The 26327-nt window shown below is 43.7% G+C and overlaps 2 protein-coding genes across 4 annotated transcripts in view; one reads left to right on the top strand and one right to left on the bottom strand.

Annotated features, from left to right (window-relative positions):
• Window positions 1–11311, top strand: part of RIC8B (RIC8 guanine nucleotide exchange factor B) — a 28780-nt gene extending 17469 nt beyond the window's left edge. Inside the window, exons 5-10 of one of the 2 annotated variants that reach the window (XM_072145451.1) lie at window positions 1044–1194; window positions 3368–3463; window positions 5167–5311; window positions 5741–5885; window positions 7160–7279; window positions 11138–11311. In XM_072145451.1, coding sequence (XP_072001552.1) covers window positions 1044–1194; window positions 3368–3463; window positions 5167–5311; window positions 5741–5885; window positions 7160–7279; window positions 11138–11249 — 769 coding nt within the window. In that variant the 3' untranslated portion in view covers window positions 11250–11311. Of the gene's footprint in view, window positions 1–1043; window positions 1195–3367; window positions 3464–5166; window positions 5312–5740; window positions 5886–7159; window positions 7280–9593; window positions 9759–11137 lie in introns of those variants that run through there. The other variant, XM_072145452.1, reaches the window with a different exon arrangement.
• Window positions 11312–15278: 3967 nt separating this feature from the next.
• Window positions 15279–25916, bottom strand: LOC140126233 (NAD-dependent protein deacetylase sirtuin-3-like). 2 transcript variants are annotated; one of them, XM_072145447.1, is made up of 8 exons: window positions 25784–25916; window positions 18670–18929; window positions 17821–17994; window positions 17405–17637; window positions 17231–17331; window positions 16965–17126; window positions 16367–16583; window positions 15279–15851 (listed from the first exon to the last, which is right to left on the bottom strand). In XM_072145447.1, the coding sequence occupies exons 2-7, from the start codon at window positions 18912–18914 to the stop codon at window positions 16371–16373; spliced, it is 1128 nt and encodes a 375-aa protein (XP_072001548.1). In that variant the 5' UTR covers window positions 18915–18929; window positions 25784–25916; the 3' UTR covers window positions 15279–15851; window positions 16367–16370. The 2 variants fall into 2 exon arrangements, with proteins under 2 accessions (XP_072001548.1, XP_072001549.1); XM_072145448.1 differs by having other exon boundaries at window positions 25794–25915.
• Window positions 25917–26327: the final 411 nt, after the last annotated feature.

Raw genomic sequence — 26327 nt, 5'->3', positions numbered from 1 at the left:
AACTTAAGAACACACCTAAAGAACCTATCTTCTATGTAACCCGGGGACTGCCTGTATATGACTTTGAGCTTCTTTCCTGGTGTCAAAACCTTTTTTAAAAAAAAACCAAAAAAACAAAACCTAATAAATCATATAAAAAACCGAAATTTTAAAAATGCAATTAAATAAAAATGTAATTTATAAAAAATGTTAAAAATCCTAATTTAAAAAAAAAAAAAATTAAAATATGTATTCTTCAGCCATTTAGCTCCAATAACCCCTATGACCATAGGTTCTAAGTACATTTTTTCTTTTTTTTTTTTTTTTTTTTTTTTTTCCTGGTGTGTGAGGGGTCTAAAAACCTTGCTGTAAATGTCACTTGTCCATTCCCCCTATTTATATTCAGAAATGCGGAGCATCTTGAGCTAAACCTCCTCTTCATTCCCACACGGAGGTGCCCCCTGCATGGCAGGAGGGGGGGTAGGGGGCACGTCCAAGTGATTAATGACCCCCGGGGGTGGGGGTAATGTTATTATATACACAGTGAGTGAGGAATGCCGGGATCATTGTTCTCGCAGCCCAAGTCACCGCTACCCAGAACATTTTCTACACTTGTATACCACAAATAAAACTGTCAGAGACCCGACAAAGATCACAACGCGCCCTCGCCAAGAGGACGATTGTCCGGGCACAGCCATGCGGAAAATGGCATTTTGTCAGTGACGGAGAAGGGTTTCGGTTTGAGGAGGGGGGGGGGGGCACATGAGATATGGGGCGGTAGATCCTGAGGTAGATCTGAAATGTAAGTGATTGGCTTTATTAGACATTATGGGGGAGATTTATCAGAAGTCTCTTAGAGCAGAACTGTTCTAGTTGACAACCAATCAGAGCCCGGCTTTCATTTCCCCATAGCTGTTTATGAAATTATACCTGAGCTCTGATTGGTTTCCATGGGCAACTAGAACAGTTTTACCTCAGAAACTTGATGATTAATCTCCCCCTATTAGTTTTGGATTTTACCCAATATTTTTTACCGTTTTTTTAAAAAAATTTTTTCCCCTCAGCAATACTATCAATCTGCTGAGCAACGTTCCCGTTTCTTGCCTGGACGTCCTCATCAGCCCCACAAGCAAAGAAATGTCTGCGAATAACAATGAACCGGACATGGAAGCCATCCAGCTCATCCTGGACTTCATGGAGAAGAGGATCGATAAGGTACTGGCCTCTATACGAGTCCTTGATACGACACTTTTTCGAGAACCTTAGGCGAAAATGTAAAGGAGACGCAAGCCGTATGAGAAGCTCCCACTTTGGTTGACTTAAAGGAAACATACCATGTGGAATCTACCATCATAAGTAGATGCGCTGGTAGATTCCTCCTGCTGCCTCTGCCCTAATCTGTAATTTAATGATCCTGGAATTTAACTTGTTAAAAACTTTATTTTAGTGATATGTAAATTATCTGCAGCGGCTACTGGGCGTGTACTAGCCTGGACAGGCACTGGAAGCTAAGGCTACTCCACGCCCCAGTAGCCCCTGCAAGTAATTGACATATTACTAAAATAATGTTTTTAACAAGTTAGGTTATGTTCCAGGATTATTAAACTACAGATTAGGTCAGAGACAGGAAGGAGGAATCTACCATCACATCTACTTCTGATGGTAGATTCCCCATGGTAGGCTTACTTTTAAGGTTTCTTTGTATTTCACGGCCATTTTAACCCTCCAATTCGCTACTAAATTGGCCGCCATGTACCCCATTCCCTACGAAATGGCTGTCAGGTACCCCTCCCCCCCACACACTTCCATACTGAACAGCCGCCATGTACCCCATCCCCTACTGAACGGCCGCCATGTGCATAGGTGGGATTTAGAATTCGCCCACGACAACCCTTTTAAATGTTTTAAATGGGGCTTTCCGTTTCAGCAAATACATGTTTACTTCCTGGGGATAAACATTGGTCCCTGATCATTTCATATCACACAGGTGCACGGCTCTGTGATACTAATGAGCCATGCACCTGTGTGACATCACATGACCAGGTATATAACAAACCGTGCACCTGTGTGACATCACATGACCAGGTATATAACAAACCGTGCACCTGTGTGACATCACATGACCAGGTATATAACAAACCGTGCACCTGTGTGACATCACATGACCAGGTATATAACAAACCGTGCACCTGTGTGACATCACAGGTCCAGGTATATAACAAACCGTGCACCTGTGTGACATCACAGGACCAGGTATATAACAAACCGTGCACCTGTGTGACATCACAGGACCAGGTATATAACAAACCGTGCACCTGTGTGACATCACAGGACCAGGGATATAATGAGCTCTGCACCTATGTGACATCACAGGACCAGGGATATAATGAGCCGTGCAGCGGTGACATCACATGACCAGGGATGGGATATAATGAGCTGTGCACCTGTGTGACATCACATGACCAGGAATATAATGAGCTGTGCACCTGTGTGACATCACATGACCATGGACAGATTTCTATGCAATGGAAGTAAACAATAAAGCTTTCTATAAAATGTCAGCAAGTGGAGATCGAGAAAACCATGAGGAATTGATGCAGAAAGTATATTGGAAAATTGTAAAACTTTTCATTTTACCAACAAAAACATTTTATTTGCTGAAACGGGGCTACTCCTTTAGGGGGTATATTTTGTTAAAGGGGGTCTTCCAGGCAGATCTTTCCTGAATCTCCGGGATCTGTCATTTTTAAGTAAATAAAATTTTTATTTTCTTGCAAATGAGCTTCTCGGTGCACTTTGGGCGGGGCCATCCCTATTGTTGTACCTATTTTACCTTTTTTTTTTTTTTTTTTTTCCCCCGTCTTCTTTTTGCTAGCGATTTCCAGAATCCAGTAAAAGGGGGAAGTCTTGCGTCTTTGATGGCATTTAGAATATATGTGATATATAGCAGTAAAAAGTGTGCATCGGCAGACATGGCTCCGCCCCTGTTGCACTGACAAACTTATTTGCATAAAGATAAAAACAGTATTTTTTTCTTAAATAACAGATCGATGGGAAAGGCGAAAAGCATTTCTGGAAAGCGGATAGAGTGCCTAACACAGTGATGATTTTGCATTTGGGGTACTATGGGATTTGGGCCGGGTCAGGCCGTGGCGGGCCCCGGGCCGTGGCTGGACAACTTCATTCACTATACAGTATCAGAGTGTAGCCTTTGGCCTACCCTTAGTCTGATGGATGATTTGGCTGTTCCCTGGAGCCGGGGATCCTGTATCTGGCTGCGGTTTATCAGGACATTGCTGCCTCTAAGTGGATTTACTTGTATATTTCCTGTTTATACACAATGTGCCCAGCATCACGTCTTCTCCTTCTTCTTTCCTCCTTATCTCAGGGATGCAGCTACAGAGAAGGCCTCACTCCGGTCCTCAGCTTACTCACAGAGTGTTCCAGGGCGCACAGACCTATCCGGAAGTATCTGAAAGCGGAGGTAACTTTGTCTGCAGTGTACAATCAGGGCTGGATGTGGCAGATACATCTACACTGGTGATCAAAATTCGAGAACAATGTATGATCACTTGATTTTTTTTCAGAAATAATATAATCTCCATTGATCAACATTTTTTTTCTTAAGTGGTCACCATGTCACTAGAATAGTGTTATAATAATAATAATATTTATTTATATGGTGCCTACAGATTACACAGCGCTGCACAGAGTTTGTCAAATTGGACCCTGTCCCCATGGGGCTCACAATCTAATCAGCCTACCAGTATGTTTTGGAGTGTAGGAGGAAACTGGAGGACCCGGAGGAAACCCACGCAAACACAGAGAGAACATACAAACTCTTTGCAGATGTTGACCTGGGTGGGACTTGAACCCAAGACCCCAGCACTGCAAGGCAGAAGTGCTAACCACTGAGCCACCGTGCTGCCCATACACAATTGCCAAAGTATCAACATGAAACTTTTTTTATTTTGCATTAAAAATGAGGATCATAATTTAGAGAACAGCAATGACTGTAGCACAGAGAGATTATAATTACATTATCTGAAGGTTATAACAGTCTAAAATCAGAAGGCAGTGCACAGGCCTTTGCTTTATGACTTCAGCACCGGCCACAGGACATCACTAGTCTCTTATGCTGCTCCACTCTTCTTCCAGTCTCTTCCACAGTTCTGTGACTACTGCTTCTTGGCCATAACTTTGTCATTGTCTATTGGGTTTAGATCCAGATTCTGGGCTGTGGCCATTTCGTTGTTTCAATGTTTTTTGTTTCAAGGAATTGCTCTGCCCATTTTGCTGTGTGACAGGGGGCATGGTCCTGCGTGAAAATTGTTGTCTTATTGAGTGATGAACGCAAGGATGGAATCACATGTTGTTGAAAAAGGTTCTGATACACACTTGCAGTCATGTAGCTGTATGAGAGCTCCAACTTTTGCTGCAGGAAACGTTTCCCAAACCATGACACTTCCTCCACAACCTGTCACTGACTTCTCTGCACACTTTGGATTCAGTCTTTCCCCAGTTTGTTGAAGAAAATAATGTTTCCCATCAGATCTAAATAGAATAAACCTGCTTTTTTCACTAAAATGAACTGTGGACACTTCTCCTCTGTCATGTAGCTGTATGAGAGCTCCCACTGCAGGAAACTTTTCCCAAACCATGACACTTCCTATACGACCTGTCACTGACTTCTGTACACACTGTGGGTTCAGTCTTTCCCCAGTTTGTTTTTTTTGTTATTTTAAATAGAATAAACTTTTTTTCACTAAAATGAACAGTGGCCACTTTTCTGTCCACACAACCTGCTCCTTAGCAAGGTGAGTCTAGCCTTTTGATGCTTTCTGCTGAGAGAGTTGTGGTCACTGCGGAATAGGCTTTCAGTCCAAATGCTCTTGAACGTCGTGACACTGTATGACGAGACGGATCGTTTCTCTGTCCAGTGCTGAACTGGCGAGCAATTCCCGCTCCGATGTTGAAACTATTCGCCATGGATATTGTCTGCATTCTAGAATACAGACAATTTTATGAAATAAGCTTCTGCCACCACAATGTTGTGTTCCCACTTATAAGTGAGGTAGGTTGTCACCCATAAGGATGGAGAGTCTGTACAACCACAGTCATCAATCTTGCCAAATTTTTTAGATTTTTTTTTTTTTTGTCTGATCTGTGTCTATAATTTTTCTATAGGTTCTTCCACCACTTAGGGACGTCTCCAACCGGCCAGAAGTGGGGACAACCGTAAGGAACAAATTGGTGCGATTGATGACCCATGTGGACCTGGGGGTCAAGCAAATTGCTGCTGAATTTCTATTTGTTCTATGCAAGGAGAGAGGTAATTGTCTAATCCTGATCGCTGCTGATGGACGACTACTGGCGTGTACTTGTCATGCCGGTGGCCTCCTCATGTCTGCTCCCAGGGGTTATGGGTATCCAATAAAAAAGATGTTATGTCAATTTTGGGTCAAAATTTTATTGAAAACTGTAAGATAACTGGCTGCAGCAGAACAAAGGATCCTTAAGTCTGCCTTATTTGCCAGGTCCAGCCCTTCTTCTTCTTCAAGGTCAGCGATTGGCTGCCGCAGTCACATGTGTATCTGTGGCAGGGATCAGCTGGAGCAGCAGAGGATTGAAAGTCGTAGTGGTTTTCTTTTAATTCTATCACTTTCGTTGCCCTGGGGAAATCTTTAGACAAATCCATAAGAAAAAGGCTAAAAACTTTCAGGACTTTACTAAACTGTAGATTTTGTTAATTTCCTGGCAGTGGACAATCTGCTGAAATATACGGGCTATGGAAATGCTGCAGGGCTGCTGGCTGCTAGAGGACTCCTGGCCGGAGGAAGGGGCGATCGCTGGTATTCTGATGACGAGGACACGGACACTGAGGAATACATCAAGGCAAAACCCAAGTACGAATATCTGTATCCGTCTCCATTCTATCTAGATCTACCTACATCTGCTTCACATTTATCTATATATTTATCTATCTCATACCCTCACCTATCCATGCATCTATCTATCTTGTCTCATATCCTCATCTATCTATCTCATATCTTTCTATCTCATATCTCCCTCTCTCTCATGTCTCTCCCTCTCTCTCATGTCTCTCCCTCTCTCTCATGTCTCTCCCTCTCTCTCATGTCTCTCCCTCTCTCTCATGTCTCTCCCTCTCTCTCATGTCTCTCCCTCTCTCTCATGTCTCTCCCTCTCTCTCATGTCTCTCCCTCTCTCTCATGTCTCTCCCTCTCTCTCATGTCTCTCCCTCTCTCTCATGTCTCTCCCTCTCTCTCATGTCTCTCCCTCTCTCTCATGTCTCTCCCTCTCTCTCATGTCTCTCCCTCTCTCTCATGTCTCTCCCTCTCTCTCATGTCTCTCCCTCTCTCTCATGTCTCTCCCTCTCTCTCATGTCTCTCCCTCTCTCTCATGTCTCTCCCTCTACCTCATATCGATCTCGTATCCATCCATATCTGTCTGACGGTCTCTCCATGTGTCTTACGTCTATCTTTTTATCTGCCCCCCTCTCGCATCTCTATCTTTGTCTCTCCATACATCTATATCGGTCTGTCTGCCTCCATCTGTCTTGCATCCATCTTTATCCATCGATCTGTTCACCTTCAGATAGGTCGGGCTTGTCTTTTCTCTATCTAGTGCTCTGCCATCCCTATCTTCCTCACATCTTTCTGTCTCCATGCATGTATGTCATGCATCTCTCTCATATCTATCCGTATATGAATTTTCAGAGTACTGTATAGATGGTTGGACGGGCTCGTCTTGTCTAGTATCTTCTGCACTCCTCATACACGTCCCGGGGACTAATTCATGACTGGAACTTTGTGCGTAGTTGTACAGGTCACAGTTGTCACCTCCTGTAAGCATGCCAACAAGGAAGTCACCTTGAAGAACATCAAGGTTATTCTAGGTGGATACAAAACCCTGTGAGGAAAATTTACCTCATGACATGGAGATCCAGATCTGTGTGGAGCTTCGCCATCTTGACGGGCAGCATCAGGGGACAAACCTAATAAAGTTGATCAATTGATGGAATGGGCATCTTTTGGGCCTGTGTGGGCAGTACATGAGGATGGCACACTTCTATAGGGTTTCTAGTACATATCGCTGTCCACCACATGAGCTTGATGTGAATAAATTGTGAAATATTCCAGTGCCCCGTTCTGTTTTCCAGCATCAATCTGATAACGGGTCACGCGGAGGAGCCGCTGCCAAATCCTATAGATGAAATGACCGAGGAGCAGAAGGAATACGAGGCGATGAAACTCGTCAACATGTTCGACAAACTTTCCAGGTACTGGCGCCACCTAGGCCCGGACTGTTGTATAAGAAGTGGTTTTGAACATATTAAAGGGGTATTCCCATCCTCTGTAGTGATTGTGACAAGATTTATTCCAGATCATCACTGAGGTGTCACATTACATAGAAATCTATGCAGAGGGGAGGGGGAGCAGTGTGTCACAGCAGCTAGATCTCCATTTTTTTTTAGCTGCTTTCTCCTCTGTACTAGTGGAGATCTAGCTGCTGTGACACACTGCTCCCAATTGACATCTATGTATTCCGTTTTGATCATTATGTGACTCCTAGTCCCAGCTGCTTTCCTCTCTGTACTAGTGAAGACTACGAGTCACATAATGACCAGAAAACAGATCACATAGATTTCTACGGAGAAGAGAATGGAGGACAATGAGTCACAGCAGCTAGGTCTCCACTAGTACAGAGAGGAAAGCAGCTGGGAAGTGAATGCTACGAGTCGCATAATGACCGCAAACTGCTTGCAAGTATGTCTGTGGAGAGGGGAGCGGGAACAGTGAGTCACAGAGGCTAGGTCTCCACTAGTACAGAAAGGAAAAAAGCTGGAAAATTAAGAATACGAACTGATTATGTAGAAGTATTCGGAGAGGGTATGGGGAGCAGTGAGTCACAGCAGCTATATCCACACTAGTACAGAGAAAGGCAGCCTTTAAAATGAAGACTAAGACTACATTCACATGGCCGTCAGGGGACAATGGGTGCAAGGGCGACAATGGGCGCAAGGAGCCGTATGGAGCGGTACCGTTCTGTACCCAGGGAAAATATAGGACATGTCCTATGTTTCCCCGTATTACGGGGCCGTGAGCCATCTCTATGGAGAGGGGCGGGGGTACGCAGCGTTCACCCCTTCTCCTCTCCTGGACGCTGACGTGTTCCCACCGTGCTACGGTACAGTGGGCACACATTTGTCTGAATGTAGCCTAAAAGTCGCATGATTACCAGAAACAGATGACATAGATGTCTACGGAGAGCAGTGAGTCACAGCAGCTAGATATCTACTAGTAAAGAGAGGAAAACTGCTTGAAAATGAACACTGCAAATGACTTAATGACCAGGAACAGATTAAGTAGAAGCCCATGGAGAGTGGACAGGGCGCAGTGAGTCACAGCTGCCAGATCTATATTAGTACAGAGCAGAAAGCAAGCTTTAACATTAAGACTACGAGTCACATAATGACCACCACCAGATGACAGATGACATAGATGTCATGTCAGGAGGTGAATGGGGAGCAGTGAGTAGTTGCAATAGGTAATTAATTAATTTGTGCCTATATGGGCGCAAATAATTGCGCAATAACACACCAGTCCTGACCGTGCTTGGCAAAAGCAATGGTATGATTTGTGCAACAAATTTGCACTTAATAAGACAAAAAAAACCAACATTTGTTTGCACCTAATTTGTCTTTGTCTAATAGACTCTCATATACTGCTATAAGAGCTCAGGGAAGGGGGAAATGAGATAAATGACCCCCATTATGTCGAATAATATGCAGAAACAGATTACATACAAGGAGATGGAGAGGAGGCGTAGCAGTGAGTCATAGCAGCTAGGTCTCCGATAGTAAAGTAAGGAAAGCAGCTGGATAATGAAGACTACGAGTCACGTAATTATCGGAAAGGGCGCAATTTCTCATGTATATGCAGTCCAGGCTCAAATAGGAACAGGGGCCTCATTAGAAAATGTGAACATTTTAATATTTACCACCCCTTGAAGTAGTTTCTATACAGTCCATTATATTTCATATTCTCCTAATTTTGTCTCCTCCCTCCCCCTACCTTCTATCCTTTTTTTGTATGTCCACCTATATTTTTAATAAGTGAGAGGCGGTGAATGCGACGCTTTCTATATATCACAATGGCTTCTAGTTAGGATTTTGCGCTGCCAGCCAACCTTTTGTTGGGACTTGGAATCCAACAGTCTAAGAATCGGGTCCAATTATCGCCGACTCCCGTAATATATTCAGTCAAGGAAAGAAGAGGACGGGCGAGCGGGCAGGCGGCCTGTGCGGGGCCTGCTCATTAAAGAGACATAATTACAGGCTAATTGTTAAGGCGATGCTGTTGTCGCTCTTTGTAGCGGGTGACAAAACAAAATCACGAAATAGAAAGGGAAGAGAAAGTATTTAGACTTCAATTAACACAAAATATTAATAGGGAGAGGGCTCGGAGGGTGAAAGGATCTTGATTCGCAGCAGACGGTCATTAATTGTATATGGTTAGAGGCGCAGTGTGGTGGCTTTGTCTGTCAGGATGAAAGGTTCTATATGGAAGACAGTGATTGTTTTTTTTCTCCAGGTACAGATCTCATTAAGCTTATAGGTGAATGGACGGCTCCTCTAAGGAGACCTGGAAGCCGGTGAAGGAATGTGATTCAGGACAGTATAGGATGATGGCAATTACAGCCAAAGTTCTAAGTTCTACACTAAGGAATGAATTCTCTGTAGTATATAGATGGTAGGAAGTGCACTCAGGCAGTGGATAGCTGTAATCCATGGGAAAACCCTTAGAGCCCCGCCCCACATGACATGATGTAATGCTTCACTTCACCTGTGGGGGTGCTGCAGGGAAATTGAGCACTTTTATCCAGGTTTCTCCACAGATCACAGCTAGTTTGTAGGCCCTCATAAGGGCATTTGATATATATTATATTTGAGATTTTATATATGTAAAATGACTTTAACAACCCCCCCCCCTCACCATCTTCACATCAAAGATAAGTAAGATAATTCTGATTCAGATTCCATTGATGGATTCTGCCCAAAACCCTTAATTTGGCTAATTTATCACAAGTATAGGGGTCCTGAATGAAAGGTGATTGCACATCTAGGCACAGGTGCCTTAAAGGGGGTTGTTCCAAATATTAAAGTTGTCCCCTACGGCAGGATAGTGGATAACAAGGTGATTAGTGAGGGTTTGACTACAGGGATTATGAGATGAGCGGACCTGATGTTTCTAGTTGAAGGTTTGTGCTTGGCCATGTGACCAGGACATGTTGCCGGATTGGTGAACGAACAGCAAATCTGGCAAATTGACTCCCCTAGTGACTACCCATGGTTATGATTTGGCCAAGAGCAATGTCGGGTCCGCTCATCTCTAATTATGTGTACAGGACCCCCAGCAAACTAATGAAAAGTATCCCGTTCCCACTGATGGGCGGAGCAGGACGAGCGTGCACCCTGATGCAGCTTTTGGAGATAGCCGAACGATGTGATTGGCTATTTCCATCATTTCCATACAATGGATCGGTAGGACTCTTAACATCCGAAACCACTGGATCTGTGTTCAGTACATAAAATATGGACCCAATGAGGACCTGTACACGCTCCGTTTTTGGTAGATTCCATATAGTTGGGAATTTATTAACTTGGAATCAATATTTGATGATCAGTAAAGCGGCGGGGCCTTCGCCGGGGCAGATATAATTGGATTAATGTTGAAGAGCCGTCGGGAAACCTTAAAAGGATTAAACTGATTGTCAGCTCGGTAATTAAATCTGCGCAGACAAAGGGTCGGCTAATTCCTAGTGAATCGACTGCGCTTCAAGCACCACTAGAAGATGTGCCTGCAGAACGGGGCCTCGCAACCACCTCCCCTCCCCCCTCAACGAGCCCCCTTCTTAATTGGTGCAAAAGTAATAGACAAAAACATAGAGGACAGTGGACAAGGCGAGAGGTATTGGCAGCGTCCTTAAAGGGCATCACCTTTAATTGGGCCAGAGCGAGCGTCAGCCATTCTTCCCCGAGGTCTAGCGGGGGTCTCCAGAGGAGGTAGCGTCCCTGTTATTGTCCGGCACTGAATAGTTTTTTTTAATTTATTTATTTTTAACTTTTGTTTTTCAGAGAAGATCTTATCAAACCGATGGCAGTGAAACCCGACGGGACGATGACTCCGCTGGCAGAAGCCGTGCGCTACTCGCAGATCGCCGAGCCGGACAGTTCGGATTCAGACTAGACCTGAAACCTGCTGGTGTTTTTGTTCAGTTTTTTTTTTTTGTTTCCTATGATTGCTATTTATACTCTTGATATGTCCAAATTTTACAAGAAAAAAAAAAGTAATTTATGAATTTAGTATTTGTTACATTTCCAGTGTCCCCGAAAGAAGAGCATTTCCCCTAAAAAGACAAATGGGATCAAGGGTTTTTTGGGGGTTTTTTTTTTTGTGTAAAAAATCCTCCTGTGTGAATATAACCTTACGGTTTTGATGACCTTATTCAAGTTCTTAAAGGGGTTAAATTATGCTGATTAGGAGTCCGATTGTTGCAGCGGCTCTATGATACTTGTGCATCTCCTGAAAACAGTTTGGGGACTCTGTGTCAAGTACAGTTTTGTTATGTTACCACTCCCCCTGCAGATTCATATTTTGGCATAATTTCATCCCTTTAATTTCATTAACGTTTCCCGTTAACCCCTTTAAAAGGTTGTCTAGTCACAACAAGTTAACCCCTCTTCACAGACTAGGGGAAGACTTGCTCTGCGGTGGTGGGACCCTCACAGATCACTAAGATCGGGGTGTGTTGTACCCAAAATGAATAAAGCAGCTGGTGGCCCCTTTATCCTCTAGTGCGGCAGTGTGTATGCTCGACTTACTGCTCCCTTTATTTTGGGTACAAGTCAAGCACATGCACTGCCACAACATTCATTGGCTATGGCACTGGAATAGCGGGACACATGTGCTTGTATCAGTTTTATTAATTTGGGGTACAATGGGCCCCTTTTCTTGGGTATTCCAGAGACAGGACCCTCATGGATCACATCAACCAGCAAACTAAACTGTGGATAGGGGAAAACTTACAGCTGGTGATTGGATTCGCAGTCCCATGAGTGAATCGCCTTAGTCGGTGATTGGCTGAGCAGGCAAGTTTCCTGGGCGTGTCTCAGCAGCTGCAACGGAAGTGGTCAGGCTCCTCCCACTTTCATCTTTTTCCCAAAAACCCCTTTAAGGAAGCGTTAGTTTGGCTGGAGCCCTCCAAAAGTCTCTAGTTGTGTCTTTAGCTGGGGAAATGCTCTTTAAATAGGTACAAAATAATTGCAGCGGGGCACAAGGTGACCCTTTATTCATGGGACAGGAGACTTAATGTTACGTGGAGGATTCCGTATAAAAGATGTTCTGCCGTATTTGGATGCGATCTCACGATCAGTATTAATGTACCTTCTGCCGTCCTGGATCGGGGGGTCAATCCGCCCCCACACTGGGATGTATGTACTGGACCACTAAGCCTCAACAGCTCTATGCATATCCTACACACTGGGCTCTGTATATATGGAGATTTACATATTTACACGGTTATGTATTGGTTATAAGGACTGTGTGCGGCTGATTTACCAAATTGGCAATTAAAATTTAAAAAAAAAAAATTTCTAGTTTTTGGAAGTTTTTACTAGGCACCTGATACACAGATGGTCATGTCTATACAGGCAGTCCCCGGGTTACATACATACAAATTCAACTTAGGTTCTGTAGGTTTGTTCTTTTGTAAGTCGGAACTGTATATTTTATAATTGTAGGTCCAGACAAAATTTTTTTTGCTGTGATTGGACCAAGGATTATCAATAAAGCTTCATTACAGACACTTTACAGCTGATCAGTGCAGCCTGGGACTCATCCAGTCACAGCAGCTTTAATCCAACCCATCGATCACTTGATACAGTGATGCTTGGACTCTCAGGAAGGGAGATTTTTGACCTAGTGGGGAGGTCAATGTAAAACCAGTCGGAACTGTATTATAATAGAACTCCAGCCAAAAATTTTTTTGGGATTCTGACAATTGGATTTTAAAAAATATTGGGTTGTCATAAGAACTGGGATTAACAAGGTTTAATTGCAGACACCTGTGATAACTGTTTATTGTAGCCTAAGGATAAAGTACAGTAAATTACCAACAGCCAGAGGTCTGTTTGTATGTAGGGGTTGTCTGTAAGTTGGGTGTTAAGTGAACACCTGTATAGACGCTGCTTCCTGGTCCCTTAGACCAGTCGAATTATAACATCAAATTGTTTTAACCTTTGGGATTAACACCTTCACGCTCTGTGCTGTAGCTATAAGGCACAAAGCTGCCTGGGCGTATGAAGAGGGGGGGGTGTTTGTTGCATATTGCAGCAAACTCCCACCGCTAATAACTGCGATCGATGCAAGCAATTAACCCTTCCGATGCTGCCAGTGGCACTTAAGACAAAGGCACGTGAGCGCCGCTATCTTGGATTTGATTGTTACTCCCCCGAACGTCATTGGGAAGGGGTACAGCGATCGATTGCCATGAGTCAGTCTGGTTTCTGAAGATTCGTTACAATGAGCCAGTGGCTCATTGTAATGAATACTGTGCAAAAATGCCATATACTGCAATGCAGTATATTGCAGTATATTTGCAGTCCGATTGCAGTATATGGTAGGAACGATCAGACCATCTAGGGCAGTGGTGGCGAACCTATGGCACTCGGAGGTATCTCTGTGGCACAGAGGCTGTCTCCCAGGCACAGAGTTTGCCAGACATGGCATCTTCCTGCAGTCTCAGGCAGTCCAAGTAGTGCCCTGCTATTGTAAAGTGACCCATCCTGTGCTGCTTGGTCCTGTCCAAAGAGTGAGAAGAGGGTCGGATTGGAGCTCCAAAATTCTGGTAACAATAAATTTGTTACTGCCTAAATTGCTGTGTTGGCACTTTGGGAAAAGCTAGAGTTTTTTGGGTCTCATTTTGGGCACTCGATCTCTAAAATGCCTGATAAAAATAAAAACTTATTGCAAACTGTGAGCCACATAACGGAAAATAGCGCCCAAATGTCTGAAACGCAACTTACACCATTTTACATCAAAAATGGAATAAAAACTGCTCATTTAGCAAAAAATGACATCACACAGCTCCTTACACCAAAGTATGAAAAAGTTATTAGCGTCAGAAGATGTCAAATTTTTTTACAGGTTTCATTTTTTTTTTAATGTATGAAAACAGAATAAAACCTGTATAAATTTGGGATTACTGTGATCATACCGAACCAAAGAATAAAGCATAGGCATTATTTGGAGCGCACGGCGAAAGTCGTAAAAACTGAGCCCACAAGAATGTGACGCAAAACGTGGGTTTTTTTTTCCACATTTGAAATTTTTTTTTCCAGCTTCCAAATACACTGCATGGAATAATAAATATGACGGAGAAGTAAAACTTGTTACACACAAAATAAGCTCTCGCACAGCTCTGTAAACGGGAAAAATTAAAAAGTTATGGGTTTTTGAAGGTGGAGAGCTAGAAATGAGCTAAAAAAAAAAAAAAAAAACAAAACCCTTTGATCTTAAGGAGTTAATCAGCTCGAAAACCACTCCCAACACGTTTCAACTTTTGCGGTTCTACCTTAATTTAATTCCACTGGTTTGAGGGACCAGAAAGGAGCGCCTTTACAATAGCACTCTGACCTTTCCCCTCCCAAGTCAAAAAAATCTTATTTCCTGAGAGTCAGAGCATCATTGTATCATGTGATCAGGAGTTGAATTAATTCTGCTGTGACTGGATGAATGTCTTCAGTACATTAGCATAATTGTTAAGCAATGTAAAGACATTGCTTCCTGATCCCCAAGACCAGATGAATTTGAATCCAGGTTATAAGTCATTGCTCTAATAACCAGGGGCGTAACTTTAGGGGGTGCAGAGGGTGCGGTTGCAACCGGGCCCAAGAGGTTTAGGGGGCCCTTATGGTGTCTTTTCCATATGAGAAGACTATTACTATAAGCCATACATTATAGTCGGGGGCCTAGCACAGACTTTGCACTGGGGCCCATCAGCTTCTAGTTACACCACTGTTAATAACCAATCCACAGGTAGGGGTATGACATGTGACAAACTACCCCTGGTTGTAGGTGAAAATGCCACAGCATTCAACCAAATAGGTTTTATAGTTTCTTTATGCATGGATCAGTATTTTAGTTTTGGTATGGTACTTCCACCAGAAATCACTAGGAAAATGAATTTTGCACAGGAACAAAAAAACAAAAAAAACAAAGCAAATATTTTTATTGAAATATTGTATACCAATGTTAAAAACTTTACACACAGCAATTAAAGATTATAATTATGACACGTAAAAAACAGACTTATGTTGACAAAAACAATGGGGGGGGGGGTCACAATATTAATTGCTGGCCTATAACTTCAAAGATTTCTTCAAAAACAGCGCCACCTTTTGTCAAAGGCCACATCTGGTATTGCAGCTTATCCCTGTTCAAGTGTTTTGAGGTTAAACTGCAATACTGGTCATGGCCATTGGATAAGAGTGGTGCTGTTTCAGGGGAAAAATTTGATAGTTCCTTTTATAATCCTTTACAACTTTATTTAAAATTTGCTCACATTAAAATATTTAGCAAAAATTCTTCCTCGATTTAAAAAAAATTCAAACTTTCATATTATATTTAAAATATATTTACAAGTATTATAATGTATGGAAACATCTGGATCACTAAGGAACCCGGTCCCATGCAGAGTTCTGGTCTAGCTCATAGGTCACCAAATATGGTCCGAAGAATTGCTAGTACGGAAGCTCAGGTAGAGCAAAGTTGTAGGAAATGAAATCCACACTGAAAAGGAAACAGAAGTTAAAAATTTCTTGGATTAAAAAATAAAATAAAAATAAAAGTATATACACATACCACAAAAAAAAAAAAAAAACCCATAAAAAAAAAACCAAAAAAAACAAACAAACTGCTGAACAGTGCCACCCTAGCCATAGATTGTGAGTGGTATTGCAACTCACTTGACCTTATAGTCTCCTACATTTTGTACAATCCTTGTAGGCGGGGCCTATAAAGTGATTTAGGCAAAGGCAATGGGGGATACATCACAACCCCTTATGCTAGCACACCTGAGCAGTCACTTTTTTTTTTTCAAACTGATCTGAACACTAGGGAAAGATCTACTTTTACATGGAGGGGGAAAAAAAAAAAAAAAAAAAAAATTTCACTCCCATGATGCAGTAGGAATACCAGGACACGCCCCCGCGGATCTCCAAGTTACACAGGAAATTGTATTTTAACCAATGAGAAATAAAAAAAAAAAAAAAAAAAAAAAAAAAGTGCAGTAAATTTGACATTACCTGGCTAGAACTTTGCCGATTTAAGGATCTCATCCATATCCGTCTGCCAATTCAGGACACTGACAAACTTTCGAATGACCTCACAGAGTTCTCCCAGCTCTACCACATCCGTGCTCTTCAAAGGATTGTTCTCAAACGGTCCGACGAGATCACGATTGATCAGAAGCCGCGGAACGTTTGGGCGCACAGAGTTTACAATATTGGCAAAGGGTTCAATCTGAGAATGAAAATAAGTGTTTTTTTTTTGTTTTTTTAATTAAACCTTGGCAGGGTTTTTATCCACTCCTCCCCTCCCAAGGACCACCCACCTGACAGTTGGGACACCCAATATGCTAATTAGTCTCTCCACGAAAGTTTGGACACCTAAATTCCAAGGATTCTAGAATCAGTGGAGGAGCAACTGTCAAAGAGGTTGTTGTAGATGGAGGTGGAGAAGGACCCTCTTTAAAGAGGAGATCTTATCTTAGCCCAAGAGGAACAACACTTGGCTCCTTAATTAGTGAAGGTCTCAACACTGGGTGCATTTAGTATGTTAGGACCTGGTGACAAGAACCCCATGTCCCCAATGTCGATACTACAGGACTGCAAAGAGATTTACCTCCAAGGATGTCCCCATTACAATGAGCAGGTCGGCCTTAGGAAAATCTTTGGAGAACTTGGAAAAACTTTTTGGAAGGTCCTCACCAAAGAAAACAATATCGGGCTTCACCACTCCATAGCAGACGTTACATCGGGGAGTTTTGCCACCCATGATGCAATCCTTCAAAGAAAACAAAAAAAACAGTAATGTACAAAGGGGTCACTCAACAAAGAATAAAAAAAAAAAAAAACTCCAAAGTTTATGGCCAAGGGTGTGGTCAGTACCCGCGCCTCTTTAGCAGGGAATGGGGTGTAACACAGATGACATGAAGCGGTGGAGAAGGTTCCATGAGCTTCCACAAGCTTTTCGGGAGGGATCCCGGCCACTGGAAACAAAAAACAAAAACACTGAATTCTCCATTACAAAAATACAAGTGGGAGTGTGTATCCAGATCTTACTCCGTTCTAGTCCATCGATGTTCTGGGTGTAACATCTCAGTAGCAGACCCTTGTTATGTAGCAGCCTCAGGAAGTAGTGCACAATATTGGGCTTGTATTTTCCGGGGTATAATTCTTTGGCAAGAGTAAAGAACGGTTCAGGATGGTAGGTGAAATAATCAATGTCAAAGATGGCTTCCGGATAGGGGACTTTGTACTTGTTCAGGTTGTCGTACAGGCCGGAACCAGGGGTCCTGGAGGGCAACAATCAACGTTACTCAAGACGTCCATTGAGAATTGCATTGTGTTATGTAGAACATCTCCACCCTGGTCCTTGGTGGTGTCTGGTATTGCAGTGCAACCCCATGTCAGTGACCAGTGGACACCAGGCTCGCCATGGATCCAAGAATTTTTCCGAAAACTTAAATTCTGCTCACCTGAAGTCAGGTATACCGCTGGCCGTACTGATCCCCGCTCCTACCATGACTATTATGTTCTTACAAAAACTCTTCAAAATCAGATCAGCGATATCCTCTAGTGCAGAACTGGATGATGGACTTCGGGGACGGGGAATATTCTTGCTTGATGGTGGCTTGGAGGGGCGATTTGTCCTAAAAGAAAAAAAATATTGCAATTAGTTGGGTCGCACTGACCTCAGATGGCCGCTACACAGAGAATGGAGAGGTGCTTCTACCGATTGGTTGGCTTTTCCAGACATTCACGCGCTCTCGATCCTGACCCAAACCCATTTGCAAAACTTCTACAAAAATGCCAAGTAAGGATTTGTATATTGAGAGGAACAAGTGGCCACCGCCCCAAGCCAAATTTTGTGCAATGTTTAGTGGAGGCCCCTCGATACCCCTGATCTTCCATACTCATTATAGGCCATGAAATACAACCTATCCCTAGGATTACTTACTTTTAAGCAAATTATTCCCACACTTTCAAGGAAATTTGACCACTATTATGTCTGAGCCCTTGAAGGTCTCTCCTGTTCCCTGTAGACTCTTCCGCATCTACAGTGGGGCTAGAAGACCGGAAACATACAGTTTGATGTACCAGGGGTTGCAAAACATGGCTGCCTTCTTCCAAAAACAAAGCCACATCTGACCATGGTTTGGTTAAGCTCAATTCACCTCAAGCACTAGCACAAGCACTACCCAAAGTCAACAGAGGAGCAGTTTTTGGAAGCAGTTTTACAACCTCTTAACATCCCCTATTAGGGTATTCTTGTTCTACCTCATCGAAAAGCTTCATAATCTTATGTACTTTAGCAATTCCCTCACCTTGTGTGACTTTGCGCCTCGGTAACAGAGAGTCTATCGATGGTCTGTGCTAGGAGTTCCTCAGGGGCGTGACCGGTTTTGGAGGAATCTTTCAATGTTCCACATTTGTGCCCTTTGGTCTTGGGATTAGATGAACTACTTGAAGAACCATTAGAAGTTTCCTTTCCAGGTTTCATGTTGTTCCATTTTTCGGCACCATCTGTGGCCACTTTTGAAGACGTGAGAGTGGAAGTGGAGCGTTTCATAGCTTCTTGCTTAATCTATTAAAAAAAATAAAATAAAAATATAAGAATAAAAAAAAGTTTGGGGGGGGGGGGGGGTACTGCTTCATAGATTCGCCACAGCTTTCATCTTGTGCATTGTACAAGATATGCAGCACCATTTTGGGTCCCAATCCCTGCCCTTAACCCCCACCCCCTAGTGTACCCTGAAAGAATAGTACCCCACTATATAAAGTTGCCCTATGGGGTCCCACATAGTACAATGCCAACTTCTTGTAACACCAGTACCTGTATCATGCTTCCCAGTGCCCTCCTTATAAAGACCCCCTTTCAGTATCCCCCCCCCCCTATTTAAAATGCCCTCTTTCCTGTACCCCTTATACTGTCCTCTTTTAGTTACCTGACTTATGCCTGCTCTACTGTATCACCCCAATTTATAAATATCTTCATTTATAAGACCCAATATTATAATAATGTCCAAAACCATTGGTAGTTGAAGACACGCCCCTTATCACTGGTGTATCCATATGCTTAATACAACCAGAACCAACAAAGAAAGGCAGCGAGTTAAGGGGAAAAAAAATTTGGTATCCTCTAGGTATCGATTACATAATTTTTTTTTTTTTTCCCTCCGGAATGAGGATCACTTTTAATTACCCTTTTACAGTGGAAAAGGACTCTTGGGTTACAACTCTTAAAAAGAGTAAAAGGGAATCCGTCAGCAGTTTGGACCATACAAGAATGTCCTTGGAGATCATATCACACGTTTGTGTGTTAGTAGCAGCAGAACTGTAAACTATGCATTTATATTCCAGGATTGTAGCTGGAGTGGAGGGTTAGAATTATTCACTGTACTGCTGCACAGCCCCTCCCCTCTGATTTACTGTTGTCGTAGTCACACAAACCTGCTAGGGCAATGAGTCATGGCACTGGATAGGGTGAAGGGGTGTGCTGCAGTACATTATAAATAAAGATTATTTTATAGCGCTAACCCATTTTGTAGTTCTTTATAAACCAAGGAGGGCAAATACAAATAAAATAAGACATTACAGGGTACAAAACGCTCCCTAGCACAGTCTGGAGCTTTGTATGCTTAAAACTGCTGACAGATTCCCTTCAAGTCATTAGGCATCAGGACACTAGGGCGGATCTGAAGTTGCAATACCAGACACAGCCATGCTGGAAAGTGGCGCCATTTCCTATAGAAACAAAAAAAAAAAAAAGTGTCACTTTTTAATCCTTTTGTATTGCATTTTAGCAAGAATTTATCTCGCAATATTATCCCAGAGCGTTTACACCTTGAGGAATTGTTCCGAGCTTTGATTTCTTCTATCTGCACCAGCGATTAGAGCCAAGTGTCCGATATTTAAGATGCAAGCCAGGAAAAGTTAAAAAAAAAACACCCTTCTATTGTGAGGAGAGACTTTTCCCAGTCGAAAGCGCAGAGGTTTTAAGACAGAGGTAATGACTGTAATATATCTCGTGGCTGCCCCCTTGCAGGGGAGAGAATGGCCATGTTAATAAAGGACACAGCTGTAGACGCTTTATAACCTTCCAGGGGGAACACTGGAGGATAGAAAAGAAGGAAGGGGGCGAGAGGGGGTCTCTACTGTGTGTCAGCAAATACAGCTGGGGACGGGTGAGACCTACAAAACACAAGGCGCCAAATTGTGACTAAACCATTAGGGATTTTTTTTTTGGAATCAAAATTTTGTAAAAATCTAAACCAGATTGGAACTCGATATCAGAGAGCATCCAGTGTTCTACAATATAGACCAGCAGCTACTCTACCCCAAGGAAGGGAAGGAAGCGCCTCACAATTTAGGGATCTATAGAATGAGCCTTGGTGCCTCTTGACCATACGATGCCCTCTGAAAACTAACATTTTTTAACAATTTTCACGCTCGCTTCCACCACAGGACACTTGCCGTTACGACCATTTACTGGAAGAGGAGACTCACCGGTGACATCACCTTCTCATCACAATACAACAACTACACGCAATAAACAGGGCAAGTTTACAGCCCTCCCCCCGGGGGTCACCCCACCGGTCATAGACTTGTCGGAGGTCAAGCATAGATCTGGGCTCTAAAGGACACATGTTATAGTTAAAATGGGCGTTCACTTGAGAAAGTGGCCTACGTCCATTCATAGTGCGTTTAACCAATTTTCCGGTCTTAAGTGGGGATTAGTAGGAAAGGGGTGCATTTAAGATGCAAAAATGTGGGGCAAAATAGGACACTACAAGTTTGGGGGGGGGGGGGGTTCTATTCAAATGGAGTTTCAAATTTGGGGGGAGGGGAGGGCTACCCTGGTCTGAAAAAGGGTGGGGGAAGGGGTATAGGGCAGTGGTGGTCTGCCAAAAGAGGGGCATTACAAGTTTAGGGTGGGGGAGCAGGCTATCTAAATGAGGGCATTTCAAGTTTAGGGTTGTTGGGGCAGGCTACCCAAAAGGAGGGATTACAAGTCGGGGGGGGAGGGGGGGGGGTTGGGGAGCAGGGAGGAAGGCGGGCTACCCAAAAGGAGGGCATAACAAATTTGAGTGTGGGGGGGTTGACTACAGAGGAGATGACATTACAAGTTGGTGGGGCTTCAGAATGAAGGGCATACAAGTTGGGGGCCCCGCTTCATTACAAGTTAATTGGGGGGGGGGGGGGGGAGCGGCTTCAAAAAGTAGGGGGCTACAATAAAGAGGCATTATGGATGAGGGGCTATTAACACTAATGGGTGTCAGGGCACTATATTTTTTGTTTTGGGGACCAATCAGTTCTCGTTCTGCCCCCGCTCACAGATACACCTACACTCTAGGGCAAAGGATCCACTTCTCTGTCCTTCTGAGGGGGAAATTAAAAAAAGCAGAAGGATCCATTACCCAGCAAGTGAGAAGACCAGCGCGTCACCAGGATATGAGGAAACTATGGGGAGGAAGGATCCCGGGACACGGCACAGTGAGCAGTCAGCGGCTGGATCCCAATCACAATGTACCCAAAAAAAGGACAACAGTCCAGACAAATTGACTCAAATTACTCCAGTGTGGACAGTGCAAACAGTAACCGGGAGAGACTGCTGTACCCTGGCAACCGCGGGATGCAAACTCCTGCCAAAACAAACAGACCCCCCCCCCCAAAAAAAAACAAAAAACAAAAAAAAAAAAAACACCTCTTAAAATGTTTGGATAAGGCAAAACTCAAAGTGTAAAAAAAAAAAAAAAACCACACACACTGAAGAAAAGCATAAAAATGTTAAAAAAAGTAAAAAAAAAAAATATAAAAATGTTACTATATATCTATATATAGTAACCGGTGCTTCTGCTCTGCTGCTTCGCATCACTTTGTAATCCTCTGATTAATTGGGCGCCCAAATCAGTCCTCATAACCAGATGCGAGGAGATTAAAGGGATTGATCATCTGCCTCCAGTCTAGACCCGGGAGGTGAATACCCGCCGCCCCGCTAGATATAAGCTACTTACAGGAAGGAACCTCATCTAATTATATTAGAGAGTTTCAGGACAGATCCCGAAATAATAAGAATAAATTTCCTTACAATTAATTCTATAAAACAAGGGAAGGAATTCAGGTTGTATTTAGAGATTAAATATAATATTGTCAAGAAGAGCGCCACCTTTGTCAGCAGGTTGTGACTGGTACTGCAGCTCAATTTCATCAGAGTAAAAAAAAAGTTGCAATACCAGGCACAACCTGTGGATAAGCGTGCCACTGTTTTTGGAAGGAAACTAGACATTGATAACATGTTCATCCAAAATGAGCATATGCTCCAGCTGCAGCGCCTCCCCCTGACCATGGTTTGTGCCGGTATTGCAACCCAGCTCCATTCATCTTTATTTCCCCTAAGTTGCAATACCCACAGAAACCGTGGTCATGCGTGGCGCTGGTTTTTTTGGAAGAAAGCAATCATGTTTTTTTTAATAATTGACAGACTGGGCTCGTGTCCGGTTGATTCACTTCTGTGGTTAACAATTATACATTGAGTAGTCCCTTTAGTGAGCTGCAATACCAGATACAACCTGTGGATAACGGTGGCGCTATTATACAGACCAAAGATATTTGTCCTCAAAATCCTTTTGGATTGAAGGTAATGCCACACATGGCGTTTTGAACCCGGTTTTGGTCAGTTTTTAAGCAGTCCTTAAAAAACGCATGCGTTTTTGACCAGTTTTAATGAAGATAATTGGTAAAACCTGTCAAAAATGGATGTGTTTTCAAATAACGCATGCGGTTTTTTTTAACGGACTGCTTAAAAAACGGACCAAAAATGGGTTCAAAACACAATGTGTGGCATCACCCTAAGGGATACACATAGGAGATGTATCATATGCCGGCACCCATGACGCATCTATGTGGTGGCCGCGCTGTGCGTAATACTACACCAGGCCCGACCTGGTGTAGTTTGTAGAAAAACCAGCGTACGTTTTCAGAAACTACGCAGGATGCAGGGGGCGTAGCCATAAATATAATTGCACTTTCTTGTGGTGGGCAAAAAACTGATTATTTCAGCGATTTTATGCCAGAAAATGACATGAAGCGCTGATAAATGGCCCCCCATACTGTCTGTGCTATGGTAATACCTGGTCACACAGTACCACACTGTGGTAAAATGAAGTATTACATGTTAAAAATTTTTTTTAATTTTCAGTCCTAAATCTGTGTCTATATACAAAGTGGCTTTTTTTGGGGGGGGGGGCTCAGAAGGCATAATAGGGTTTATCAGAAGTTTCTGAGGTAAATATGTTCTAGTTTCCAATGGAAACCAATCAGAGCTCAGCTTTCGTTTCATAAACAGCTGTGGTAAAGTGAAAGCCGAGCTCTGGTTGGCTGCCATGGGCAACTAGAACAGTTCTGCTCTCAGACTCTTCTCATAATCTCCCCCAATGTTTATATTTCAAGTATATGAATACTAGGACTCCTCCATCACATGAACAGGGGGGCCTTCCATATAGCAGTAGTACAGAGCATGAATGGGGAGTCCATGGGTATGGGATCGGCCGATCCATTCTAATTAGTGGAATTTGGAGGTGATAACTTACTAATGATGAGAACAGTTACCCCTGCAACCCTAAAACAATAGAGCGGCATGATTACCCCCATTCATTTGCTATGGAATTCGACTGGGGTGAAGACTAAGCGGATTTGCGTTTAGGAGAAACTCCTCCCCAATGTGGTTGAATTGTGTTTCTAAGCAGAATTCAAAACCAATGTGTGAATGCGTCCTTAATCCACAAGCGCATCTCAGTTGCATCCCACATAATGCTGCACGCTATTCTACCTATAGAACTTCCAACAAGTGCATACAGAGCCTAGAGCCACATTCACACGTGCGCTTTGAAAGGGTGCGTTCACATGTGGCATTAATGCATGCGTTATGTAAATGGAATGTAATTAGGCAAATCTCTTCTCAGCTGCTGTGATGCGTTTAACGGACTGTTTAAAAACGTGCCAAAGATGGCACGTGTGCCATCACCCTGAGGCCGGCGCCACACGTGGCGCTTTTGTCTGCGCTTGCAAACGCAAACGCAGACAAAGTCGCGCCCACCGGGGCGGGCCTCGGCCCGATCGCATCGGCGTTTCTATGGAAACGCCTGCGATCGGGAACGAGATGCCGGTGTTTCGCGTTAAATTAACGCGAAACACCGGCGGCTTGTTCCCGATCGCAGGCGTTTCCATAGAAACGCCGATGCGATCGGGCCGAGGCCGGCCCCGGTGGGCGCGACTTTGTCTGCGTTTGCAAGCGCAGACAAAAGCGCCACGTGTGGCGCCGGCCTAAGGGCGCGGTCCCACGGTGCGTTTGCAAACGCAGACCAAACCACGCCCACCGGGGCGGTCCGATCGCATCGGCGTTTTCCATAGAAACATAGAGAAACGCCGATGCGATCGGACCGCGGACCGCCCCGGTGGGCGTGGTTTGGTCTGCGTCTGCGTTTGCAAACGCACCGTGGGACCGCGCCCTAAGGCTGGTGCCACACGTAGCGCTTTGTCTGTGCTTGCAAACAAAGTAGCGCCCACCGGGGCGGGCCTCGGCGTTTCTATGAAAACGCCTGCGATCGGGAACGAGCTGCCGGTGTTTTGCGTTAAATTAACGCAAAACACCGGTGGCTCGTTCCCGATCGCAGGCGTTTCCATAGAAACGCCGATGCAATCGGGCCGAGGCCCGCCCCGGTGGGTGCGACTTTGTCTGCGTTTGCAAGCGCAGACAAAGCGCTACGTGTGGCACCGGCCTTAGGGTGAAGACACACGTGGCGTTTTTAGGCCGTTTTAGTAGAGCGTTTTCAGAACGGAAAAAAAAAAAAACACATGCGTTTTTGACCAGTTTGAATTAAGATAATTGGTCAAACCTGTCAAAAACGCATGCGTTTTTGAAAAACACATGCGTTTTTGACAGGTTTGACCAATTATCTTAGTTTTACAAACTAAAAACGGCCCAAAAACACCACGTGTGTCTTCACTCTTAGGGTGATGTCACACATGGCGTTTTTAGGCCATTTTTAGTTGTCACGCCATGTGTGACATCACTCGAAGGCCCTTGATGTATCTGCCGAGTGGCAGCAGAAAAAAAAAAAAAAAACTAGTTTTTTTGAAAGTATGCAGGCATCGAGAGACGTCCACTCCACTGGCAGACACACCCCTCCACTCCCACATGGCGTGGAGGTGGCGTAGCGCCGCAAATATCATTACCACGTATTGCAGTGCACAAGAAATTGCAAGTATTTCAGTATTTCTATGCCAAAATCTGACATAATAGCACTGATAAATCGTTCCTGCGCTGTTTATAGAGAAAATTATGTCAGCTGTGCGCCCCCTGTGGGTGAATAATGAGAAAACTGTATAGAACAGTGATGTGTGCACTATATACTAACACAGTATACATAGATCACAGACCTGTATTTACCAGCCAATCCTTGTGCTGCTGAGCCCCTGTGTGTGGATGAGACCCATCCGGCTCTGCCACCCCCGGACTACTACTAATCACTTAATAATTAGTGATGTGCGGGATCAGCTGAGCCGGGGCCGGAGAAACCTGCACACAAGCCACACACCCTATGTTAGTATTTACAGGGGGGAGATATCAAAGTTTTAAAAATTTTTTGTGACTTTGTAGCGTCAGGGCCTGTTCACACGTTGCGCTTTGGTTGCGTTTTCATTGCGTTTTAAAACGCATTACAACAGGTGAGGAGAGGTGATTTCCCTATTTACATTTGTTAACGCTATGTTAACGCATGCGTTAACAAAACGTGTGAGGTAACGCATTGTCAACGCATGCGTTAACATCGCGTTTACTATGCGTTTTGTAAACGCAAATGTTAACAGTAATGTAATTAGGCAAATCAACCCCTCCTCAGCTGTTGTAATGCGTTTTAAAACGCGATGAAAACGCAACCAAAGCGCAACGTGTGAACGCGCCCCCAGGCCGGTGCCACACGCA

This window comes from Engystomops pustulosus, chromosome 4, assembly GCF_040894005.1.
Source record: "Engystomops pustulosus chromosome 4, aEngPut4.maternal, whole genome shotgun sequence".
Classification (NCBI taxonomy): Eukaryota; Metazoa; Chordata; class Amphibia; order Anura; family Leptodactylidae; genus Engystomops; species Engystomops pustulosus.
The sequence above is the reverse complement of the archived record's forward strand: the minus strand, read 5'-3'. Positions and strand labels throughout refer to the sequence as shown.